The following is a 17,191-nucleotide window of genomic DNA, read 5'->3' on the forward strand; positions in this document are numbered from 1 at the left end:
TGCGTGCCCAGTGCCGGAGTACTAGGAAGCACGCCCAGAATGCAAGCATCGACTTGCTGGGCAGTAGTGAGCTCCCTCAGACTGCCTGCAGGGCCAGGGCGAGGCTGGAATGAGCCTGGATCATTTTCCCGCCTTGGCTTGGTTCTTTCTCGAGTTTCTTGCAACTACAGTCACGTGTCAGACTTCAGTCAGCTGTGTGTGGAGCCATGGGGGGTTAGGAAGCCCCAGTGGGCTGGGCAGGAGGTGGTCCTCTTGGGCACACTGCTCCGCCCCCGTGGCTGAGCCGGGCTGTCTTCCGTGCAGGTTCCTGCGCCACGTGCCTGTGGTGTACGTGGATTACCCGGGACCCGCCTCCCTGACGCAGATCTACGGCACCTTCAACCGGGCCATGCTGCGGCTCATCCCGTCCCTGCGCACGTACGCGGAGCCGCTGACGGCGGCGATGGTGGAGTTCTACACCATGTCCCAGGTGCGCAGCCTCTGGCCTCTCGCCCCTCGTGACCGATGGGCTCTGTTGAGAAGTCAAGCTTCCTTCTCTTGCTGGGCCAGGAGACGTGCCCCAGCGTCTCACCGGGTCGTTCACCGGGTCGTTTTCCGCGCCGGCACTGTGACCATGAACGTCCTCTCGCGTGTTCTTGCCGTCCTCGTCCGGCACACGTGCATGTATTTGTTTCCCTTATGAAAGCAAGACTGTGCTGTGCCATTTCTAAAAGGATGTAGACACTTCTGTTTTAACAGCCCGACGTGTGCACGTCTGTACTTGTTCTTCTGCGGCGTTTGTGGTGACTGCGTGTGGCCAAACCTCTCAGGGGGCTGGACCCGTTACTCTCCCGCCACAGGGCCTCTTCCAGCGTTGAGAAAATATTTATTAAAAAGATCTTTGCCCACTCTGACGTCCCTGGTGGTCCGATGGTTAAGACTCCAAGTTCCCACTGGGGGTGCAGGTTCAATCCCTGGTCAGGGAACTAAGATCCCGTATGCTGTGCACCGTGGCCAAAGTTAAAAAAAGATCTTTGCCCACGGGATGAGCAGAAGTGGTTCTCGTGGTTTTGATTTGCATTTCTTTGTTAGCCTCTAACAAGGGCTCATGCGAGAGAACTGGCAGTTTTCCACTGAGACATCCATCTTACTCAGAGTTCTTACAAGCACTCGCTTCTCATTTATTGTAAATGTTTTAAATTTTGTATGATTGCATTTTTTCCTACAGCATTTTAAATGTCATTCAATGTAAACTTTTTTCTTTGTTTTTTCTTTTGAAATAATGCTTAGAAAAACTTTCCCTCAACTTAGGAATTACATTTTTGAAAGTATTTTTAGAACATTTTCTTTGTAGTTTTATTTTTTAACACGTAACTCTATTTTTTAAAAAATGAATTGTCTATTTTATTTATTTATCTATCTCTTTTTGGCTGCACTGTACGGCATGTGGGATCGTAGTTCCCCCACCAGGGATCAAACCCATGCCCCTATAGTGGAGGCGTGGCATCTCAACCACTGGACTGCTAGGGAAGTACCCTAACATGTAAATCTTTAATTATAATTAATTTCACCATGAAGTGAGCAACTTGGGTCTTACTTTGTTCTGAACAGTAGTCCCAACATTATTTCTCAATTCATTCTTAAGTGTTCTGGGGTCTGGAGTCTTTATTTTTACCATAAAAATGTTACACAGCGTTTGACCTTTCAACTATTTTTTTTACGTCTTAGGATCTTTACATGTAACTTGCACTTTTTTGACGCCTGCAGGAGAGGTTCACTCAGGACACACAGCCCCACTACATCTACTCACCCCGTGAGATGACCCGGTGGGTGCGAGGCATCTTCGAGGCACTAAGACCCCTGGAGACTCTGCCTGTGGAAGGCCTCATTCGGATTTGGGCACACGAAGCCCTCCGTCTCTTCCAGGACAGGTAAAGCCAAGGACCCGGGTAGCTCCGTGATCTCATCTGTTGAGCCTTTCGACCCCTGGAGTTAGGCTCTGCACGAGGCTGGCCTGCCCTGAGGCAGGCTGTGCTGGTGACGGATGGGAGCCAGGTGGCGAGGATATCCTCGCATCTGGGAAGTGATCACGGCCACCCCCGTGTACAGGATCCCATGCTGTGACTGCCCGTGCTGGTTACCGTGCAGCCTTAGGCAAGATGCTTTATTCACCCCTTTCCCTGTCGGGTAGGCCCCACACAAGGTCACAGTGCAGAGGACACAGGTGAATTTCAGTACCTCCTAACAGCAGCCCAGGGTCCAGTTCTGTAACCACAACCCCTTCCTCATTCTTGGTCTTTGCTCTCATCAGAGAATTTGCAGCAGTGTCGCTGGGACTTTGGTTTTCTCTTTTACCTGTTGGCCACTTATATCAAGTCTTGCCTTGTAAGTTTTAACTTCTAGTTAAGTGACCACTGAAGGGAAAGACTTGCTCATGGCTGTAGCGTTCAGCATGGATCACAGAAGGTTTTGTGGTTTGAACCACCGTAGGTGTCAGTAAAAAGTTGAGTCTTTTTATCTTTCAAGGAATCTTTTTTTTTTTTAATTGTATACATATATTTTTTTTTAATATTTATTGGATGCGTTGGGTCTTTGTTGCTATGCGTGGACTTTCTCTAGTTGCAGTGAGCGGGGGCTACTCTTCGTTGTGGTGCACGGGCTTCTCATTGTGGTGGCCTCGTTGCAGAGCACAAGCTCTAGGCGCGCCGACTTCAGTAGTTGTGGCACGTGGGCTCAATAGTTGTGGCTCGCGGTCTCTAGAGCGCAGACTCAGTAGTTGTGGCGCACAGGTTTAGTTGCTCCACAGTATGTGGGATCTTCCCAGACCAGGGATTGAACCTGTGTCCCCTGCATTGGCAGGCAGATTCTTAACCACAACCACTGTGCCACCAGGGAAGCCCCTCTTTCAAGGAATCTTGAAAATTACAGACCTTTTTAAATCAGAGGCTTTCTTGTATTCTTTGTTTATAATTCTATACTATTTTTGTTTTATAATAAATTCTTAGTTTTCCTAGTTCCTGCTCTGTCATTTTTATTTACTTTTCTTATATTTTTAATTTTTTGTATTTTAGCACTGCAGTCCTTCATAGCTTTTCAGGCTCCATTTTTGATTAGTGAGAAAAAGTTAATTTGTGTTGCTTTAACTCTAAACTTCTAATAAACATCAAATCTTAACTGATTTACTGTTTAATGCAGCACCACAATTTCCTGTTGCACATTATTTGGGGAAAGGTTCTGCCTGTGAACAGGTTACTTGGAACAGAGTGAAAGGGGCTGCGAAGTAGGCGCAGGAGGGCGCGATCCTGATGGCAGGGCGGGTCCCCTGCTCCCAGGTGCGTGTGAGGTTTCCCGAGGTGGCCCATCAGCAGAGGACATGGTTCCACAGGACAGGCTCCTCTGGCCACTCACAGCCTCAGGTGTAGGCAGTCGTAGGAGTGAGTTAGTAGTTACTCCCCTGGCAGAACCCAAAGCGGATGGCTCTCTCCACACGAACACATACTTAATCCTTTGGCGGTTAGACCTCTGGACCAGTCATTCTTGCCCTCAGGCAGCTTTTCTCACCCGTGCTTTGAAGGAGTCTTGGAATACTGAGTTGTAGATGACTGGGTTCCACGCCAGGCTCCTTGGGGTTCTCATTTTCCGCAGAGCTGCCCTACAGAGAGCCAGGGAGGCAGATGAGCTAGACACGGCGCAGCGGGGTGTGCGAGCCCTGGCAGCCCAGCTTTTCTCTCTCTTACTGGGGCTCCACCACTTTCAAAGGTGGTTATTTTTATGTTATGTGAGCTACCTTCATTTTCCCTTCTTTCATTAAAAAAAAAGTGTTACAATATCATTTTTACAGATATTTTAACATACCGGAGATACAGTGTGGTTTTGGAATTTCGCAGTAGCAGTTGTACTTGCGAATTCTGATTGGCCTAAGTTATCACATATTCAGCTTCTCAAAAGGTACCTCCCCCACCTACAGGGATGGTTAGAGTCTCACCTGCTTGCTCTGGTTTTCTCTGTAAGCCCTGTGTTTCCAAAACTGTACACCGTGCAGTTCCCTATTCCTGTTCCCTTAATGCCGCTTGATACTTAAAACATTTGCATTAAGCAAGCTTGGAAACTAGAATCAAGTTCTCGTTTTGTAAATCAACATAAACATTTTTAGAGGAGTTTTTTTAAGGTTTTCATATTTAATAGCTACGTTTTGGATCACTTAAGCCATCTGGAGTTCAGATTCTTAGGTTCTTCCATTTGTAGAAAACAAAAATTTCTGATAGACAACTAATGCCAGCCCTTGGAGTAAACCACAACACCCACAAAACCTGGTGTTTTCTCACCACGGCCTCTGTCTCTTCTTCCAACAGACTTGTAGAAGACGAGGAGAGGCGTTGGACCGACGAAAACATCGACATGGTTGCTCTGAAGCACTTCCCCAACATAGACAAGGAGAAAGCCATGAGCCGCCCCATCCTGTACAGCAACTGGTTGTCAAAGGTAGCGCACTGACATCTCGTTAGGAACACTTCCTCTTCTCCTGTCCTTCTAGTGAGAATCATCGTCTAACCAGAAACATCTTCGGTTTTGAAGTGCATTGTAAAGGAGGTTGTGGTCCTAGGCGTGGTGGGCTGCGTGGTTGCCGCCGCTGATAATTTAGGGCAGAAAACCCCAGGAGCGTGGCTGCTCCAAGAGCTGCAGGTTCCAGCCAGCAGAATGTGTGGCTTCTGCATGTTTGCAGTGAAGGCAGTCTTGCTTCACCTTGCTTTCACTTTGCTCACAGTAGAAACAGGGCAGTTGTGAATAATGTGTGTGAAAATGTTCTATATACTAAAACACCAAACAGAGTTGACATTTCCAGAATAGCTGTGAGTTGTCCATTTCTCTGAAAAAGAGAGCAGCCATCTTAGTAAGTTACAGCCTGGATGTGCATTTCCTTGGTGGCGATGCCAGTTTAGGGATGAGGACAGTATTCCTTTAAGAGCTCAGTCTCATAGGGTGAAACAGCTCTGTCTTGGGTGAGCTGACCCTGGCATCGGTGCTTAGGTGAGTGTTCACAGGCCTTCATCTGAGCATCAGGAAGGGCATGGCTGGCAGAGGACCCGACAGAAGCAAGAACAACAAGGGAGGTTTGTTCAGTGTTGCTAGAACTTCCTGTTTATTTCCAGACCCTAGATATTAATCCCGTGTCATTTATAAGCAACTTCTTTTCCCAGTGGCTTGTCTTTTCACTCTCTTTATAGTGTCTTTTCAGGAACAAACATTCTCAATGGAATATCATTTAATCCTTTAATCCACCTGAATTGAGTTAGTGTACAGGGTGAGCTGCGGGTTCATTTTCAGTTTTTCTCTTGGGCTTGTCCATGGTCCTAGCACTGGGACTCTGCAGTGTCACTCTGTCACATGGGTTTCCCTGTGTGGGAGGGTCTGTTACAGAGCTCTGTCCTGTCCACTGGTCCGTTTGTTGCTTCCTAGGCTTAAACCATGTGGTGCTGATCGTGGTTATAAGCCTGCCTGATAGGACCGTCCCTCACACCTGCTTCTTCTTTAGGAGGCTCTTTCCAGCCTCAGGCCTTTCTGCTTCCAAGTGAAATTTAGAACTGGCTTGTCAAGTTGCACCAAAACTTCCACCATCCACCATTGGGATTTTGACTGGGATAACATTGAATCTGTGTGTCATTTGGGTAGAACTGACATTTTTACAGCTGTGTATTTTTCTCTCCATGATTATGGTGTACCTTTTCATTTATTTAGATGTTCTATGATGTCTTTCAGTGAAGTTCAGTTTTCTCTATAGTCTTCCGTGTCTTTAGATCTCATCCTAGTTTACTTATATTTTTTTTGCTACGTTATATAAATACCTGCTTTCATCTCATTTTTTGACAGTTTCTCGGTGTACGGAAATATAATTCACTTTGCTGTAAGAACATAGATGATTTCTTCTTAGTAATCAGATCTTACCTTTTTCCTACAGGATTACATCCCAGTAGACCAAGAAGAGTTAAGAGATTATGTCAAAGCCAGACTGAAGGTCTTCTATGAAGAAGAGCTCGATGTTCCTCTGGTCCTGTTTAATGAGGTGTTGGACCACGTGCTCAGGATTGACCGGTGGGCTTTCATTGCTGCAGCCTCACCACTCGCCTAAGCTGCTCTTGATTTAATGGGGGGGGAGGGGGGATGTCACGCCAGGCCACGTGCTGTCCTCCTGACAGGCCTCCCAAACCTCCGCTTCCCCCTGCCAAGCGACTCCCACTTCTCTCTTAACTCCAGCTCTGTTGTCCCAAACTTCCCAGCTAAGCAGGACTTCACAGCTACCACAGTTACAGCTGTTCACCTTTCTCCTAGAATCCGTCTGTCTCCCTCAAGTCATTGGAGTGTCTGGGGGACAGCACGGTGTCTTTTTGATCTCTGCCGCCTCACTGGACCTAGCAAGTAACAATTACTCTACACATGTTTAATGTCCAAATTCAAGTTAAAACATTCCAAATGTTGTAGACTAAATCCTGAAAAGTTTTAGGACTTGAGTGTCAAAAAGGAAGTGGAACATAAAAGCCTTACACGGTATCCTTTCTGATAACATTTCAGAATATTCCGTCAGCCTCAAGGCCACTTGCTTCTGATTGGTGTCAGTGGAGCGGGCAAAACCACCCTGTCCCGCTTTGTGGCCTGGATGAACGGTTTGAGCGTGTACCAGATCAAGGTGGGTCTGGCCGCTACGTAGCCTCTCGTCCCGCAGCGGACCCTCGTTCATGCCTGTAGCTCCTGGAGCGAGCACAGCTGAGCTGCCCCCGCTTCTGCAGGTGCACAGGAAATACACGGGGGAGGACTTTGACGAAGACCTCCGCACGGTGTTGAGACGTTCCGGCTGTAAAAACGAGAAGATAGCCTTTATAATGGACGAGTCCAACGTGTTAGACTCTGGGTTCCTGGAGCGGATGAACACCCTTCTGGCCAACGGGGAGGTAATCTGTGACACGTGGCGTCGCATGCGTGTTACGTGGCTCCGGGTTCCGAGGACCAGCTGCCATGGTGCCGCTTTATCTCCTAGGTTCCCGGCCTCTTCGAAGGAGACGAGTATGCCACCCTGATGACCCAGTGTAAGGAGGGGGCCCAGAAGGAGGGCCTGATGCTGGACTCGCACGAGGAGCTGTACAAGTGGTTCACTAGCCAGGTCATCCGCAACCTCCACGTCGTCTTCACCATGAACCCGTCCTCAGAGGGGCTCAAGGACCGTGCGGCCACCTCCCCCGCGCTGTTCAACAGGTACGCCAGTCCCCCTCCGCTCTGCTCTCCGAGGGCAGACCCTGCTCTCAGGAGCTGTTTTGAGACACGGGCATCTCTTTCAGGTGTGTGTTGAACTGGTTTGGGGACTGGTCCACTGAAGCTCTGTATCAGGTCGGCAAAGAATTCACTAGTAAGATGGATTTGGAGAAGCCGAATTACATCGTGCCTGACTACATGCCAGTTGTGTATGACAAGCTGCCGCAGCCGCCATCACACCGGGAGGCCATCGTAAACAGCTGTGTGTTCGTTCACCAGACTCTTCACCAGGTGGGTTCAGTTTTGAGCTCATAGGAAAAGCGAAACCAACCACCATACTCACGTAAAGCTAAACTGATGTCAAAGTAGACCCCAAGGTGCTTTGGATTTGACACTGTACCGTCACCTGCAAAAGAGACACCTGGTTCTCACCTGTTTTCCTACCTTTGTCAGTGACGTCTCACCGCACCTGTGGCCCGGCTGCACGTCCTGGAGCCGTCTGGCCCTTCCCTGCCCACACTGATTCCATCTGCTGCTTTCTCACTGCCCGTGTTCCTCCCCCAGAGCTGGGGTCGGGTGCGCGCTCGGTAAAGGGCCAGGTGCCAGCTGGGTCCCTGCACGGCTACCCAGCGCTGCCACTGTGGCCTGAGGGCAGTGTTGCCGTGAACATGCGCGAGCGTGGCTGTGGGGCTGAAACACCACACACAGAGGCTGCGGTGTGGGGAGTGACCTGCCGGCCATGGTTTGCTGCCGTTTCTTTAGACTTCAGAACTAGAGTCCAATCTGCTCCCACCTGGAAGGCTCTGTGAAGACCTCAGCCTGTGGCTGTCCTGTCGACCCTACCCTACCACCCCCACCCCGCCCGTGCGGGCCGCATGCACTGGCCTCGTCCCTGCCCTGCTTCTGCATCTGCAGCGTGCGGGGCCGGGGCCGTTGACCCCATGGCACCTGTGCTGCCCCGCCCCCCTCTCGCTGCGGCCAGGTCTTATTTTGGTTTCCACTGAAAATCAGCGGTAGAAGGTAGAGGAGGCGTAACTAACACCTGTGTGCTAACGCCCGGCGTGCAGAGCCCCTGCCTGTGAGGCGCACGTCAGCCGCTGCCATAACCACCCTGCCCTAGAGAAGTCGGAGGAGAGGCTCAGGGGCGTGAGGGCTTCTCGTAGCCTCACTCGGAGCTAAAGCCCGTGTCGAGTGACGTGACCCCTGAGGGCTGGGGCCGTGTCACAGGGGCAGAACAGTTGATTTTTTGAGGTTAAATCACAGAGAACGAAGGTCCTGAAGAGTGAAGAGATGTGACTTTATTTTCTAAAAGGCGAATGCTCGACTCGCAAAGCGAGGAGGCAGAACCATGGCCATCACGCCTCGCCACTACCTGGACTTCATCAACCACTACGCCAACCTGTTCCACGAGAAGCGGAGCGAGCTGGAGGAGCAGCAGATGCACCTGAACGTCGGGCTCAGGAAGATCAAAGAGACAGTGGACCAGGTCCGTCGGCGTGAGCAGCGGGGGGCGGGCTCCTCGGGCCTCAGGGAATCCCTGCGAGCCTTCCGTCTCCGCATGCGGGTTTTGTCCCTCAGGTGGAGGAGCTGCGTCGTGACCTCAGGATAAAGAGCCAGGAGCTGGAGGTGAAGAACGCGGCGGCCAACGACAAGCTGAAAAAGATGGTGAAGGACCAGCAAGAGGCTGAGAAGAAGAAGGTATTCTGTGTTTCAGGAACCGTGGCTTGTGTGGCCAGACGTTCTCCGTCTCCCGTGAGGGAGCAGGGCGTTGAGTCTGAGATGGTTTTAGGGTTGAACGGGTTTGTGGGGGGGGGGGGGGGCGGGTGTCCCCGGCAGTGTGAGGAGGGCCACTTCAGAATTCACGCAGCAGATCACGCAGGGCTTGTCCCAGAGCCGAGCCGTCCTTCCTCGCTAGGTCATGAGCCAAGAAATTCAGGAACAGCTGCACAAGCAGCAGGAGGTCATCGCAGACAAGCAGATGAGCGTCAAGGAAGACCTGGACAAGGTGGAGCCGGCCGTCATCGAGGCCCAGAATGGTGTGTACGGCCGCCGAGGCCTGGCTCTCTGGGGAGGGTGAAGACCTTAGGGACAGCATGACTTTCCCCCAGAGACACCAGTTGTGTACGTTTCCAAAAGCATCACTGACAAGTCTCTGAAGCCTTTTCTAAATACTTTAGACTGTCCTCATCTCTTAAAGCAAAGTTGCCGTAAAGCTAGTCTGCTTTCACCATAGTGAAACCTTTTGCATAAGAAAAAATTGACGAAATAAGCCTTTTGTCAATACATTTTCTTTTATCTGGCTATTTGCAAACCCCTGGCTTGAATTTCATCCAGAAATATCATGAAGTGTGTAGTGTTGCTATCCTACAATTGTTAGTGTCCTGGTCGTGGCCCGTGATGACTGATTTAATTATTGGTAACAGTCCCCACTCCCTCCTCTCCCCCCACCCCGTGTGCCCAAGAAATGCAGGAGGAGCGCCGTGACCCGGCACCCGTCTTAGTTTGCGGTCTGCACAGTACCTGGGCGTGGCCTTAACCCTGGGCCCCTTCCTGCCCATCAGCCTTTAACTTGTTTCAAGTAACCTAATTGCTGTAGTTTTCGCATCACACCACAAGAGGTGTTAAAATGCACCATGGAAACTATAGATTTTCATTCAGGGTTAGATTTAGAAGAGAATTTAATTTAGCTCTCACCTGCCAAATAATTACTTTCAAAAAGTGTTTTAATAAAAGCTCAGGGTGGAAAAAGGTGCATTTCAGTTTGTGGAAAGTGGCCGTTTTTTAGAATTAATTCCATATCCTCACCCTGCCCGTGAAGACAGCTTCTAAACTGTGGCAGGTTGAAAATGTCTGTGTTTAATTGGTATAAGATAAAAGAACAGTTTCATTTTTTTTTAATGTCTACATCTTTACAGAGGTAAAGGAATTAGTATTTGTGAGATGTTTTTACAGATGCTATCCTTTTTACAGATTGTTGCGATTTGGGTTTAGATCTCCGTAATTATTTTGGCCATTTCAGCTACTCCAGAGGGTTTTAAGATAGAACATCGCACGTTTGCTTAGATCTTCTGCAAACTTGTCCCTTTTCTGGTGGGAGTGGACGCGTCTGGCCGTGGTCTGGCCCCCTCCTCACCATGTCCCCACCGTTGTGCTCCCGCCCGCCCAGCTGTGAAGTCCATTAAGAAGCAGCACCTGGTGGAGGTGCGGTCCATGGCCAACCCTCCTGCCGCCGTGAAGCTGGCGCTGGAGTCCATCTGCCTGTTGCTGGGGGAGAGCACGACGGACTGGAAGCAGATCCGCTCCATCATCATGAGGGAGAACTTCATCCCCACCATCGTCAACTTCTCTGCCGAGGAGATTAGGTGGGTGGTGCCCGGCGCGGGACTGTTCCGGTGGCGGGGCTCCTGTTTGCTCATGGCCTGGTCGTCTCTGGCTTAGCGTAGGCAGAGGGCAGCACCAGCCCAGCAGTGGCACAAATGCCTTTCCAGGCCATTTCCACTCAGAGTAGTCAGATTTCCTCTCCCTGCTCCTGGCACTAGTTCTCGGACCCCTTTACCCCGCAAGCCGAATACTGTTCCATCCCCAAAGGGGATTGAGCGCAGAGCTGGCCCTGAGCCTGACTCCTGTCGGGGAACGGGGGAGGGGGGGAAGGTGAGCGTCCTCTCAGCAGCAGTGGCCTCGTCACCTGAGAATCAGGGTCGGGCTGGCTCATCCTCAGTGGTAATTGGAGCAACAGATGGGAACTGGCTCTAGGCTTTACATTTTGATCTCCGAAAAACTTCCTGGACGTCCCTGGTGTTCCAGTGGTTAAGACTCCGTGGTTCTACTGCAGAGGGCGTGGCTTTGATCCCTGGGCGGGGACGTTCCACACGCTGCGTGGCACAGCCCAGAAAGAAAAAGCTCTTCTGTACTTTTTGCCCTACACGGGCTTAAGAACACAACGCCTCTTTTGCAGTGATGCCATAAGGGAGAAGATGAAGAAGAACTACATGTCCAATCCCAGTTACAATTATGAGATCGTCAATCGGGCCTCCCTGGCCTGCGGGCCGATGGTGAAGTGGGCTATTGCACAGGTAATCAGCCCGGCCGGGACCTCCCGCCTGAAGGGCCTCTTGTCTGGTCACTTTTAAAAACGATTGGTCTGGAAGGGGAAGCTGGGACGACGTGAGAGACTAGCATTAACACATATCCACTACCACACGTAGAACAGATAGCTCGTGGGACGCGGCTGCATAGCACAGGGAGATCCCCTCGATGATGGGTGATGACTTAGAGGGCTGGGGTAGGGAGGGTGGGGATATGGGGATATATGTATAAATACAGCTGATTCACGTTGTTGTACAGCAAAAACTGGCACAGCAGTGTAAAGCAGTTATATTACAATAAAGATAAACAATTTAAAAATTAAAAAGAAAATAAAAACAATTGGTCTGCACCCCTGCAGCTTAACTACGCCGACATGCTGAAGCGCGTGGAGCCCCTGCGCAATGAGCTGCAGAAGCTGGAGGACGACGCCAAGGACAACCAGCAGAAAGCCAATGAGGTGGAGCAGATGATCCGCGACCTGGAGGCCAGCATCGCGCGCTACAAGGAGGAATACGCGGTCCTCATCTCTGAGGCCCAGGCCATCAAAGCCGACCTGGCTGCCGTGGAGGCCAAAGTAAGGAGGTCGGCGCGAGCACTCCCTCTGCCGCTCCCCCGAGACGCCGCCTCTGGGCGTCCTTTACCGTGCGGCGCTTGCTGGCCTCACTGGGCGGAAGCCGAGAGTAACGCCAACGTGGGCTGCACGTACCGCTGTCGTCCCAGGCACCAGCCCGTTAGTGTCCGCGAGGGTCCTGGTGACCCCCTCCTGCACGCTCACTGAGTGGCGCAGGTAGACACCAGGCCGGGCAGCCTGAAGCCCGGGAACCCCTCTCCCGCTGGAGCAGCAGCTCCAGACCCGTCTGCTCTCCCACCGAGGGCCTCCTCCGGGGTCTCCCATCCCTCCGCTTGTCCCCCCGCCCCGTGGTCCCCTTCGCTCTCGCCCACACTCCTGGGTCCTGGGAATAGGCACTTTAGTCTCCTGCCACTGGCGCCTCTTCCCTCCAGGTCAGCCCTCCGCTGGAGGGTCCTTCCAGCCGCTTCTGCCCCCACATCTGCTCACGCGCAGGTCTCGAGGCTGACACTTAATTCTCCACTCATCTTACCCCCTCAGATTCGAAGACTTGTGTCGTCCTCAGTCGTGTGTGATCTGGGTCCCTCCTCCTTCGGGACCTGAATAACGAGTGTACTTCTCTCTCCAGCCCACCCAGACCCTGTCCACCGTGGGCAGGAACAGATGTGCACTTTTCAGCCTAAATCCTCTTTGGTGTTCCTTCTAGGTAAACCGGAGCACCGCTCTTCTGAAGAGCTTGTCTGCTGAACGGGAACGATGGGAAAAAACAAGTGAAACTTTCAAGAACCAGATGTCCACCATCGCCGGGGACTGTCTCCTGTCAGCTGCGTTTATTGCTTACGCAGGTTACTTTGACCAGCAGATGCGCCAGAACTTGTTTACCACCTGGTCCCATCACCTACAGCAAGCCAACATCCAGGTAATGGTCTGCAGGCCATTTCAAAAAGGTGGGAGCCAAAATGAGGGTCCGTAAGCTCTCACTGTCTCCACTGGGAAGCCGTGCCCGTCTGCATCCTGAAGAAGGGGAGCCGTAACCGCTCTCCCTCTCAGTTCCGCACAGATATCGCGAGGACAGAGTATCTATCCAACGCAGACGAGCGTCTCCGCTGGCAGGCCAGCTCCCTGCCTGCAGACGACCTGTGCACAGAGAACGCCATCATGCTGAAACGCTTCAACAGGTACGTGCTTGTACGCAGCGAGGGACAGGTGAGGAGTCTTTGTGTGCAGGGCTCCCCTTTTCCATCTTTTTTTTTTTCTCTCGAAACACACCTTTTGAAGAGGCAAATAGGCAATTGGGAGAGGGCCCACGTGCGCGCCTCTGATGGTGGGCTCTGCACAGTTCCCTTTATTCATATGCCTTGACCGTCCAAGTTGTCCCACAGTGCATGGTTCTCATCAGGTACCCGCTGATCATCGACCCCTCGGGACAGGCCACAGAGTTCATCATGAACGAGTACAAGGACCGGAAGATCACGCGGACCAGCTTCCTGGACGACGCCTTCAGGAAGAACCTGGAGAGCGCGCTGAGGTTCGGCAACCCCCTCCTGGTCCAGGTTTGTGTGCATCTCAGCTCGTCAGCCCCTGCTTCGCACGATGAAGGCCTTCAGGGTTGTGTGTAGCTTCTTGCAAACTCAATGGATGTGAGTCACATGAGAAATACAGTGCTGCTTTTTGAACTTTGTAAGACCTTGATAAGAAAGCAAGGATAGGGAATTTCCTGGTGGTCTGGTGGTTAGGACTCAGCATTTTCACTGCTGGGGCCCGGATGTAATCTCTGGTCTGGGAACTAAGACCCTCAAGTTGAGCAGCATAGCCAAAAAACAAAAAAGGCAAGGTTAAAGCTCTGAGATAGATCTACAAAAAATCCAACAGAAGCAGAGTTTGCACTTAAAATTCCGCTTGGTCTAGGTTGTCACCGTCCACCGGGACAGGGATGGAAGCATTCTGCAGCCTGTGCTGACCTGCATGGTGGCCACACGGCCGAGCGCTTCACGGGCTGGTGTGACTAAGAAACTGAACTTCTATTTAAGTAGCCACATGGGCCTCGTGGCCACGTTTTGGACAGTGCGGGCCTAAATGGCTGTATTTACCTGGAGCAGGAAGTCAGTTACGGGGTGAAAATAAACACTGTAAAACTCTCACTGTTGATGACACCTCGCATATATACACATAGGACGTGGAGAGCTACGATCCCGTTCTGAACCCAGTTCTGAACCGTGAAGTCCGGCGAACAGGGGGGAGAGTGCTGATCACCCTCGGTGACCAGGACATAGACCTGTCACCATCCTTTGTCATCTTCTTGTCCACCCGCGATCCAACGGTAAGGAACGAGGCCTCCTCCGTGAAGGTGGGGTGGCGGGAGGTGGGGCCGCGGTCAGAGAGAAGCTGACGGGTCCATCACCCCTCTCGGCAGGTCGAGTTCCCACCTGATCTCTGTTCCCGGGTTACCTTTGTCAACTTCACCGTCACCCGCAGCAGTTTGCAGAGCCAGTGTCTCAATGAAGTTCTCAAAGCAGAAAGACCTGACGTGGATGAAAAGCGTTCTGATCTGCTTAAACTCCAAGGTGTGTCTCTTGGTCCACCGTTCTCAGTGCAGGTCGGGGGCCTGAATGTTCCCAGGACAAGGGGGCTCCAGGGTTGCATCAGACGCGTCACAGAGCGCTACTTGGAAAGAACACAAGTCCTGTGGTGACCTCTGGCCGTTCTGATCGTTTAAGGGGAATTTCAGCTGCGCTTACGTCAGCTGGAAAAGTCTCTGCTACAAGCTCTGAATGAGGTGAAAGGGCGCATTTTGGATGACGACACAATCATAACAACCCTGGAGAACCTCAAGAGAGAGGCCGCCGAGGTGACAAGGAAAGTGGAGGAGACGGACATCGTGATGCAGGAGGTGGAGACCGTGTCCCAGCAGTACCTGCCGCTGTCCACCGCCTGCAGCAGCATCTACTTCACCATGGAGTCGCTGAAGCAGGTGAATGGCCCGCGTCCGGCCGGGGGCTCCCTGCCCCGCGTGCGTGGGTGCTAACAGCCGCCTCCACCACTTCCAGATACACTTCTTGTACCAGTACTCCCTGCAGTTCTTCCTGGACATCTACCACAACGTCCTCTACGAGAACCCGAACCTGAAGGGCGTCACCGACCACACGCAGCGCCTCTCCATCATCACCAAGGACCTCTTCCAGGTACAGTGCGCGCCCAGCTGTCCTGGGGCGTGTGTCTGTGTGTGTGCACGCGTGTGGGTGCATGCGCGTGTGTGCAGGGGGGGCTCGGGAGCGGTCCTCCAGGGACAGCAGTGCTCCCCGCGTTCGGCTCCAGGTGGCGTTCAACCGGGTGGCGCGGGGCATGCTGCACCAGGACCACATCACCTTCGCCATGCTGCTGGCCAGGATCAAGCTGAAGGGCACCGTCGGGTGAGTCGGCTCCCACCTCGCTTCCCACCAGAGAACGGCATCATTTTGCAGGTTACCTACTAGCCATTTATGGTGGGACGAGGTTTTATTCTTTCTTTAAGCGATTATTGTTCTTTTCGTGACAATAGAAGTAAATCTGAGCGACCCAGCTGACTGTTGCCCTTTCCCAGGGAGCCCACCTACGATGCCGAATTCCAGCACTTCCTGAGGGGGAAGGAGATCGTCCTGAGCGCGGGCTCGATGCCCCAGATCCCGGGCCTGACGGTGGAGCAGGCTGAGGCGCTAGTGAGGCTGAGCTGCCTGCCCGCGTTTAAGGACCTGGTGGCGAAGGTCCAGGCAGACGAGGTACGTGTCTTGTAGCGTTCCCGGGGGCGGGGAGCTGGCCTTTCCCCAGGGAGTCGCGTGTGTCGATAAAACCCAGAACTCTGTGTTGTGTTTTCTCACGCCAAACATCTGACACGTTCGTCCCGACCTCTGCCCAGAGGCGGGCTCTGCTCCATGGCGACACATCCACTGTTGTCCCCACAGCAATTTGGCATCTGGCTGGACAGCAGCTCCCCGGAGCAGACAGTGCCATACCTCTGGAGCGAGGAAAACCCTGCAAGTAAGCCCCGCAAGGCCTCCCCCGTGGTTTTCATTCAGGGTCCGAGGGTAAAGTTGGGCTTTACTGCTTGATTGCAGGGACGTGCCCCAAAGGTAAAAAGTCACTGATTCCTGAGATACGTATTTCGGTGTTAAAACTTAGGAAGTGGCTTAAGAGTGGGAAAGTGAAGAATTCCCAATTCCTGTTGCAACTCATGCTTAAAGCCCAAAAGAGAAATAGATGGGAAGATCCTTGTCCAACATTTGGGGAAAACTGGCTGGTTTTGAGTGTGTTCTATGAGGCTCTGGACCAGAGAGGCCCACGATAGGGAGGAAGAAACGGGTGATGTCCAGCGCAGTTGCACCTTCGTCGTGCGCTGAGGTGGTCTGTGATCTTGGAGGTTCTGAGAATCTTCAGGGTCCTCCATGAATGGGTACGATGTAGTCATTTAGAATCAGTAAGTGCTTGTCAGCCACAAAGAGACCCAGGTGTAGGTCTTGTGCCCAGAGGGTCCGGTGACTACATGAGGGAGGTGGCAGGTCTCAAGCAGAGAGGACCAGAGTGGGCATTGTGATTTCTAGGGTGTCGTTCGAGCTGAGTCGTGGATGTGGGGTGTTTCCAGGGTGGGAGCCTGTGGCAGGAGCAGCCTGGGCAGGGGACATCTCAGTCTGTGCTGTCCCCACCCCCACCGTCCGCACGGCCTCGTTTCAGCTCCCATCGGGCAGGCCATCCACCGCCTGCTCCTGATCCAGGCCTTCCGCCCCGACCGCCTGCTGGCCATGGCCCACATGTTTGTTTCCACAAACCTCGGGGAGTCCTTCATGTCCATCATGGAGCAGCCGCTCGACCTGACCCACATCGTGGACACAGAGGTTCGCTCTGGCCCCGTGACCTCTAAACCTGCCTGTCTTCACCAGCCCCTCCCCCCGCCCCGCCACAGGGCTCTCCGCCCTCAACAGGTGCGCTGTCGGGTGGGACGCTCTCTCACCCAGTCCCGACTTCCTGGTCTGCAGGTGAAGCCAAACACCCCTGTCCTGATGTGCTCGGTGCCCGGCTATGATGCCAGTGGGCACGTGGAGGACCTCGCTGCTGAGCAGAACACGCAGATCACATCCATCGCCATCGGTAAGGGTGCTGGGTCAGGCGCCCCAGACCCCACGGTGGGCGGGCGCTGAAGTCCGAGTCTGCGTGCTGATACTGAACTTTCTGGTACCAGGCTCGGCAGAAGGCTTCAACCAAGCAGATAAGGCGATCAATACAGCCGTGAAGTCAGGCAGGTAGGCTTGTTTGGCTTTGCTTTACAAGGCCCGGGGCCCCGAGAAT

At 52.6% G+C, this 17,191-nt stretch overlaps 1 protein-coding gene across 3 annotated transcripts in view; it reads left to right on the plus strand.

The window, feature by feature from the left end:
- DYNC1H1 (dynein cytoplasmic 1 heavy chain 1) overlaps nt 1-17,191 on the plus strand; it is a 64,227-nt gene that overhangs the window by 41,710 nt on the left and 5,326 nt on the right. For all 3 annotated transcript variants that reach the window (XM_057733949.1, XM_057733950.1, XM_057733951.1), the window contains 27 exons: nt 304-469; nt 1,747-1,910; nt 4,332-4,461; nt 5,936-6,069; nt 6,547-6,661; nt 6,762-6,923; nt 7,010-7,224; nt 7,308-7,512; nt 8,534-8,707; nt 8,800-8,919; nt 9,137-9,257; nt 10,388-10,583; nt 11,177-11,294; nt 11,666-11,881; nt 12,582-12,794; nt 12,926-13,053; nt 13,275-13,428; nt 14,049-14,195; nt 14,289-14,439; nt 14,593-14,846; nt 14,923-15,057; nt 15,191-15,285; nt 15,456-15,630; nt 15,814-15,889; nt 16,580-16,740; nt 16,882-16,993; nt 17,085-17,145. In XM_057733949.1, the coding sequence (XP_057589932.1) occupies nt 304-469; nt 1,747-1,910; nt 4,332-4,461; nt 5,936-6,069; nt 6,547-6,661; nt 6,762-6,923; nt 7,010-7,224; nt 7,308-7,512; nt 8,534-8,707; nt 8,800-8,919; nt 9,137-9,257; nt 10,388-10,583; nt 11,177-11,294; nt 11,666-11,881; nt 12,582-12,794; nt 12,926-13,053; nt 13,275-13,428; nt 14,049-14,195; nt 14,289-14,439; nt 14,593-14,846; nt 14,923-15,057; nt 15,191-15,285; nt 15,456-15,630; nt 15,814-15,889; nt 16,580-16,740; nt 16,882-16,993; nt 17,085-17,145 (4,098 nt within the window). The remainder of the gene's footprint in view (nt 1-303; nt 470-1,746; nt 1,911-4,331; nt 4,462-5,935; nt 6,070-6,546; nt 6,662-6,761; nt 6,924-7,009; nt 7,225-7,307; nt 7,513-8,533; nt 8,708-8,799; nt 8,920-9,136; nt 9,258-10,387; nt 10,584-11,176; nt 11,295-11,665; nt 11,882-12,581; nt 12,795-12,925; nt 13,054-13,274; nt 13,429-14,048; nt 14,196-14,288; nt 14,440-14,592; nt 14,847-14,922; nt 15,058-15,190; nt 15,286-15,455; nt 15,631-15,813; nt 15,890-16,579; nt 16,741-16,881; nt 16,994-17,084; nt 17,146-17,191) is intronic.

This window comes from Hippopotamus amphibius, chromosome 4, assembly GCF_030028045.1.
Source record: "Hippopotamus amphibius kiboko isolate mHipAmp2 chromosome 4, mHipAmp2.hap2, whole genome shotgun sequence".
NCBI lineage: Eukaryota > Metazoa > Chordata > Mammalia > Artiodactyla > Hippopotamidae > Hippopotamus > Hippopotamus amphibius.